At 30.4% G+C, this 8390-nt stretch overlaps 1 protein-coding gene across 2 annotated transcripts; it reads right to left on the bottom strand.

Moving 5' to 3' along the window:
• Window positions 1–6: 6 nt before the first annotated feature.
• On the bottom strand, window positions 7–2311 carry LOC116027776 (E3 ubiquitin-protein ligase AIRP2-like). 2 transcript variants are annotated; one of them, XM_031269522.1, is made up of 4 exons: window positions 1963–2311; window positions 987–1144; window positions 701–767; window positions 7–351 (listed from the first exon to the last, which is right to left on the bottom strand). In XM_031269522.1, the coding sequence occupies exons 1-4, from the start codon at window positions 1973–1975 to the stop codon at window positions 143–145; spliced, it is 447 nt and encodes a 148-aa protein (XP_031125382.1). In that variant the 5' UTR covers window positions 1976–2311; the 3' UTR covers window positions 7–142. The 2 variants fall into 2 exon arrangements, with proteins under 2 accessions (XP_031125382.1, XP_031125381.1); XM_031269521.1 differs by having other exon boundaries at window positions 987–1149; window positions 1963–2307.
• Between the last annotated feature and the right edge of the window lie 6079 nt (window positions 2312–8390).

The raw sequence follows: 8390 nt of genomic DNA, 5'->3' as shown, positions 1-8390 counted from the left end.
GGCATGATTGAGATCGGATGTACCTGACATGCAATTATAACATCCTCCCTCAAGAATCCTCAACGAGGGAGGGGAAAAAAAGCAAACACATCTTGCGATTTACCTCCTCTCACAATCTATTTCCCAGGCAGGGCCTATTTACTTATTCACAACTTACATACCAATGATGGAAGCAGTTGATGCACATGGAATGAGCGCAATTAGGCAAAACCATATTGGCACCGCTCTCCATGCATATACCGCATTCATCATCTTCTCCCTCGTCCACTACTCTGCTTAAATTGCCAGAGCATCGGCTTCTGTCCCCCGCTAAGTTGCCTTCCAGTTGCTTCAGTGAAGGATATATTACAGCTGTAATAAGGCCAGGTTTTTCAAGACTTGTACGTGCATCAATGCTACAGCTCCATGGAATTCAACATATATAATATCACTGCTTTCTATCATCTTATTTATTTATTTTGTATTGTGTAGAATCATATGCTAATCAGATGAGTAAAATTATCAACGTAACATTAGCCGATTTTTAAGTTCATCCATTATTGTGGAATATATATATAGGTTAAGATCAAACCATTACAAGTGTAAAGATAATAACAGTGAGCATGAAATTACAGGCTGGATTAATGCTAATAGGTTAAAGCATGATATGATCGATTTTGGAGAATAACGGAATTTAAATAAATTGAGAGAGAATGCGGACCATAAAAATCTCTTAGGGTGGCTTTTCTTTCTTGGGGAGACATGGTTGGCATTTCATCAACATAGACCTGGGTGACAACTTACTTAGATTATTCTTTATAAACAACTGGAATGATATGATGTAGTGTGAGTAGATTTTAATTCATGACATGACATAAAAGCATAGTGAGAATTGGGAGTAACTCCTCCCAAGATGACTAAGAATACAAACTTGTAACTACAAATTAAAGTCACGAGTTCAAATCTCAGCCTTCTTGGTCGAAAATTCAAAATGCATGCATGCTTACTTTGTATACAAGTATGTGAAGGAGGCCTAAACTGGTGGGCAGGGAATCTAAACAACTATAGTCCATCCATTCAATCAGGAATAGCAAGAAAGGGGCGAGAGGGCTGTAAGAGACCTTCATCTGAACACAATGCCCACTTAAATCCCATGCTACACCGCCTGCCCTGCAAAACTCAATTTCATTTTTAAACAACCATTCCTACCCTACGGACATAACTGCTTCAATACTAGCAAAGCCATGATAAAAATGACAAATTACAACACAAAAAACATAACAAATCATTACCAACATCAACTCCTCAAACATAACTGGTATTGTGAGGCAGCATAGCATTATCTAATTAATTCCAAACCAAAAATGATTGTGGGAATTAGGAACATGGGCTTAAATTTGTGTTGGTCTAAGAAACAAAAATCTCAGCTTGCTTTCAATTCACAAATAATAATACTCAATTTAGTCATTGACTATATTTATTTTTCCTTCAATTTAGTTCTAAACGCATTTTTGTGCTTAATTAGGTCGTGAACATTGACGATTTTACCTAATTGAGTCATCTGTTAAGATAGTTCGATAATTTCACTTTTATTAATACCAATTTAGTCCTAGTGATTTTTTCTGATATTTTAAGAAATCCAGGACCTAATTATTAATTAAACACAAAATAATGTTTAAGACTAAATAAAAAAAAATTAAGGACTAAATTGGGTATTAACTATTTAATACGATGACACCTTCACTTTCTCTAAGAAAGAAACTATCCAACTACCAACTCACCCAGGCATGCTCAACCAGAATACCTCAACAGGAAAACAAGAAAAGAAAAAGAAAATAAGGAAATCCCAATTCCTGGTTCTGCTAGTTCTTAATTGAACAATAAAGAATTTCAGTAAAAATAAACAATTTGAAGAGTTTCAGTAAAAATAAACAATAATCTGTAAACAAAAAAGAAAATAAAATAAAAATATGTGGAACTTACAAGCTATTGGCATGCTGAATATCAGCTTCAAGGGCGTTGAGTGATTCTCTGAAGGAAGATTTGTGGGTCTGAGTCTGCCACATTTATTCTCTCTCTCTCTCTCCTGCCCCTCTTTTGCAGTTCCCTCTTTTCTTGGATGTAAAAGACAAAAAATGGAAGCTTTTTAGTGGAGGCTTTAAATAGCAGAAGAAACTTTAATGGGCGGATAGGGTGGGAGAGAGGGAGATGTGGAAGAGTAGCTTATCGATTTGAAGTTTCCTTCTTGAAGGAAAGAAAAGGATATCTTCCATTAATGTCTTTCCCTATCTTAACTTAGCTTAGCTTACTTTGTCTGTTAATCATAGTTTTCGTCACTAATACCAAGATTTCCATTGCCATTACACACAAATTCTTATACGGAGTATAATAATTTCATTTCATGAGCTAAGTGGGTATGCTTTCATCGCTAACTTTACTCAATTTAATTTTAATACTTTTAGCTTGGCTTTGGTTTGGAATGTGAAATTACCTTGAGTAATAAAGATATTGTGAGATTTTGAAAATATAAATTACTTTGTGTTTGCTTTAGATTATTGAAACAAACCGTGTGCATAATTACTTTGTGTTGGGTCCAGATCTAACGGATTATATGTAATTTTTTTTAAAGAAAATATGATGGTATTTTTGTAAATAACTTAAACTTTGGTGCAAATGATATATATTAAAAGTGCAAATAATTAGTATAAGTGTGCAAGTAAAAGAGTAAATTTACATGTACTCTTAATTTGTGCTCTCATTTTATACTTCCTATGATGTTGGGACTTGGGAGTACATCAAGTATTTTTCATTTACTATTGAGATTATTTAGATACTTTAATTTGATTAGTTAGGTATATATTTTGAATATGAATTATGTAGTTTGATGAATTAGATTGAATATGATGAGTTAGGTATATAATTAGATATTTTAATTTGATGAGTTAGATAACATTTATACTTTAATTATAGATTAGGTATTTTGATTAATTAAGTGCTTCGGTTAAGAATTGCGTGTGAACATGTGAACTTCTATCTACCGTTTAGATGAGAGATCAGATCGCCCAAATGTTTTGAGTGGTGTAGTATGGTGCAAGTGCAGTATATTTACAATGTCAAAAAAGTTATAAATGACAAGATCAAGCAAAAAAAAATATGTTCAAAGTGTTCAAGCCTATCACTAAAGGAGAACAAGTATTCATAGGAAATTCTAGCGTCTCCAAGATAAGTGGTAAAGGGAAAATAGAACTCATATTATATTCTGGGAAATAATTAATGTTGCAAGATATGTTGTATGTCCCTTACCTCCGTAGAAACTTAATCTCCAAAGCCTTGCTGAATAATGTTAGAATTAAGTAAGTGTTTGAGTCTGATCGTTTGGTCATGACTCACTGTGGGTAATATCTTGGGAAGAGATATCTGCGTGGGGGACTCTTTGTGTTAGATGTTTGTGTAATTAGAAATTCTCCTGCCACTAAGGGTCCCCCTCTGACTATTTATGATTTTATCCTGAATTGACATGCCCGAATAATAATAATAATAATAATAATAATAATAATAATAATAATAATAATGCTTCCTCTTCTGCTTATATCACTGTTTCAGTTAATGTTTGACTTGGTAGACTAGGATATGTTGGTTTAAATTGCATGAATATACTGAAAAGTATGAATTTATTACCAAACCTGTCAAGTGAATCATATGCTCAATGTGAAACATGCGCTGAAGCTAAATTTGCTAGAAAATCATTTTTCTCTGTAAATCATCACACCTCAACTGTGCTAGAGCTTATTTATACTAATTTCATTTATTTCAAAAGCACTGAAAATAGAGGTGGCAAACGCTATTACATTTCATTTAGTGATGATTTCTCACGCTTTCCAAAAATCTATCTTTTGAGAACAAAAGACGAAGCTAAACAAAAATTTGTGGTTTTTAAATCAAAAGTTGAAAATCAATTAGACAAAAAGATTAAAAGACTTCGTTCTGATAGAGGAGGAGAATATGAAGCAAATTCTCTTAAAAGTTTGTGTGAACCTTCTGGCATTATTCATGAGGTAACTGCACTTTATACTCCCCAACAAAATGGCATAGCTGAAATGAAAAACTGCACACTCAGAGAAATGATTAATGCAATGTTGATCAGTTCAGGTGTCCCAAACTCCATGTGGGGAGAAGCTGTCCTAACAGCAAACTTCATACTGAATAGTATACCCCATAAAGGGTTTGAGAAAACCCGATATGAATTGTGGAAAGGACATGCTCCTAACCTCAAATATTTTAAAGTGTGGGGGTGCTTGGCAAAGGTGTGACTCCCATCCTTTAAAAGGCCCAACCTAGGGCCTAAAACCTTAGATGCTATTTTTGTTGGCTATATAAAAAACAATGCTACTTATAGATTTATGTTCTTAGAAAATCGTTCGATATGTGAATCTAGAGATGCTATCTTCTTCGAACACATGTTTTCTCTAAAGAATACTCACAATTTATCTAATGACAGTATTCATAGAAATGAACATGCACTACTTCCTATGTCTAGTATTGCATATGAATTTGATGAGCCTAGAAGGAGCAAAAGACATAAAACTGAGAAAAGTTTTGATCCTGACTTCATAACCTTTTTGACTGAGTTGAAAGACATAAATGAATTGTATGATCAATTCATTTGTCAGTTAGTGTTAGAAGAAGAACAAAAACCTTTGATGATGCTATGCGCTCAGTTGATTCCACTTTATGGAAGGAAGCAATCTAGAGTGAACTAGACTCTATACAATCTAATCATACTTAGGAATTGATAAATCTACCTAAAGGGTATAAACCAATCGACTGTAAATGGATATTCAAAAGGAAGTTAAGACCAGATGAGTTAGAAAGATTCAAGGCCAGACTACTAGCCAAAAGATACACCTAGAGATTTGGTGAAGATTACTTTTATACATATTCACATGTAACAAAAATTTCAACCATTCGTGTTTTTATTGCTTTAGCATTCTTGCACAGGTTGATAGTTCATCAAATGGATATAAAAACAACATTCCTCAATGATGATCTAGAAGAAGAGATCTACATGGAACAACCTCATGGGTGTGTTACTCTTGGTCAGGAAGGAAATGTATGTAGACTCAAAAAGTCTCTATATGGTTTAAAACAAGCACCTAAACAGTGGTATGAAAAGTTTCATAAAACTTTAATAGACCTAGGTTACACAGCTAACCGGTCAAATGCCTACTTGTATACCAAAGAGATTGAGTCCAATATTGTAATTATATACCTCTATGTAGATTGAGTCCAATATTATCTATTTAGGAACTTAGTTGAGATGAAAAACATATTTCAATTTGATATAAAATCAATTTCATGTATAAAGTTATGAATTCAAATCTCGATCTACGTATTGTTTGAAACCGGTGAAAAATAATCGACTCACAAATGCTCTTAACATCTCCTTCCTACAATTCCAGTCTCAAATGTGTTCCATTGCACTTACTCAATCACTCTGATTTTTTTTTATCACTCACCCTTCCACCAATATACAAATAAAAAGTTAACAAAGTATATGCATTGTACAAATTACAATTTTTTTAAAGAATGATTCTCATGTGAAACCGTCTCACGAATTCTTATCTGTGAGATGGATCGATCAAGATAGAAATGTAATACTTATATTAAAATATGTAATACTAATCAGAAATAAAGTATTTGTTACTTATAAGGAAAAATGTAATATTTTTTAGGAAACATGTAGTACTTTCAAATCAAAATATAAAAATATTATATTTTCTGCAAAAGTATTACACTTTCTTATAAATAACAAACACTTTAGTCTTGATTAATATTACATTTTTTTTAGTATAAGCATTACATTTCATCTTTGGCCCAACCCGTCTTACAAACAAGATCCGTGCGACGATCTCACACAAGTTTTCACCTTTTTTAGAAACCTATTTTTAATATTAGCAATTTTCCAATAAACATATTTTTAGTTAGTATAGCTGTATACAAATAAATGGTTATAAAAGTAAATAATTATATGGAGGACCAATATGCATGTTGCTACATACACTTAATACATCTTTACTTTTTCTTCTTATGCCTTTTTAAATTTAATCTTTTTTTATTTTTGTTTTTTTATAAATAAAATTAATGTATAAAAAATATGTCATTAAAAAGTTTTAATTGAGATCATTTAAATGACACTCATATAAATATATTTTTTTTTAAAATAAATATATAAGTACATACAACCATTACTTTAAAGTAATGTTTATTTACATTAAGCTTTATTTTTATTAACATAAATGAACATTATAAATCTACTGTAGAGTGAATGTAATACATATACTATGCATTTTGTTTAGTATTTATTGATATTAAGACTTTGATTTTTAGACATATAAAATAAATATTATAAGCGTAGTACAAGATGAATGTTAATAAACATGATGCATATGTAGTATAATGTTTATGTAACCTAAGTTTTTTTTTTTCATGAATATATAAATATCTGCTATAGAGTGAATTGAAATATATATGATGTACATTTAGTTTAGTGTTTATGAACATTAAGATTTAAGTTTATAGGCATATAGAACAAATATTATGAATATAATATAGGACAAATGCTATTAAATATGATGCATTAATTAATACTTAATATTAAACAACGTCGTTTTGAGCCAAGTCTAAGATATAATCAATCGTTATATTATGGACGTCCACAGTACCCTGGTCCTAAACGACGTAGTTTTGAATTTTAATTTTGACGGCGACCGTTTGTTGTTCAATTTACGTTACATGGTTCTTTCTTCTTCTTTTTTTTTTAACTGTAAAGCATGTGTAAGTGTTATGCGTTTTTGTCTCTCATGTTATGCAATTCTATACCTTAAGCGTATGGATTCTGTACTTAAAATAAAGTAATTATAACATGCACTTTTTTTTTTTGAGAATTTATAACATGCACTTTTGTGTCTTGTATTATGTGTTTTGTGTCTTGTGTTATGTATTTTTGTATCTTATGTTATGCAATTTTGTATCTTAAGAATATTGATTATATACCTGAACTAAAGTAAAAATAAAACATGTGCATGTGTCTTGTGTTATGCATTTCTGTGTCTCATATTATGCAATTCTGTACCTTAGCTTAAGCGTATGATTGTATGAATTGTGTACTAAAATAGATTAGTAGTTGTGTAACGCACAATATATTGTATCTTATTTTACAAATTTATATCTTGTATTATGAAATTATGTGCCTATACGATATATATTATCTACATAAATCAAACTTAAGAATAAGTAAGTATATAACATGTATATGTGTCTTGTATTATGAATTTTTGTGTCTCGTATTATGAAATTTTGTACCTTAGTGTATTGATTATGTACCTAGAATAAATTAAAATTTGTGTTAAACATGAGAAACGAAAAACTACAAAATCTGTTAAACTTTAATATCAAAACGATATCATTTTGATCCAGGATCCACAATGTTATGTGAACCGGTTCACGATATAAATTTTCGAACCAAATGCCTTATGAATTATAATTATTGTGATTTACCCAAAAATAATATCTTTATTTACTGGACCAGTAAAACAAATGGGCCAGTAACTGATATTGCATTATAATTAAAAACGGCAAATTATTGCATGGACCATGGTCCACACCACTGTATAGACCAAAAATTAAAAGTACATTATTTTTGTATTGAAGGTACATTATTTTTGTAATATCAAATAATGTATCTTCAATACAAAAATAATGTACCCTAAAATAATGTACCTACAGTATAAAAATAATGTACTTTCAATACAAAAATAATGTACTTTTTATTTTTGGTCCACACAGCTGTGTGGACCATGGTCCATACAATAATTATTGTTAAAAACTGTAGTGGGCTGACGACTATAAGCGCAATATGATGTTGCATAAGGCCCATCGAGATATTTTAATGTTTCTAATGGCCAGTTTAGGTGGAATTGTCATTGAATTTCAATTCAATAAATTTTCAAATTATAATATTTGGTTGGAGGGAATTATAATTCTGTAGAATTGTAATTCTCTCTAAATGATGAATTGCAATTCATGGGATACCCCTATGAATTGCAATTCGGTGGAGATGATGGGTAATTTTGTTGGTGCAAAAATAATTTTGTCCCTCCTCTCATACCTTTTGTTCTTTTTTTTTTTCTTTTATAATGTGAAAGAATTATTATTATTATTATATTTTTTAAAGAATTATTATTATTATTATATTTTTTAAAGAATTATTATTATTATTATATTTTTTAAAGAATTATTATTATTATTATTTTAAAATAATTATTATTATTATACTTATTATTACTATTATTATTGAAAGAATTATTATTATTATTACTGTTACTTTTGAAAGAATTATTATTAGTACTACT

Source organism: Ipomoea triloba, chromosome 8, assembly GCF_003576645.1.
Source record: "Ipomoea triloba cultivar NCNSP0323 chromosome 8, ASM357664v1".
NCBI lineage: Eukaryota > Viridiplantae > Streptophyta > Magnoliopsida > Solanales > Convolvulaceae > Ipomoea > Ipomoea triloba.
This window is presented reverse-complemented; position numbering and strand designations above follow the sequence as displayed.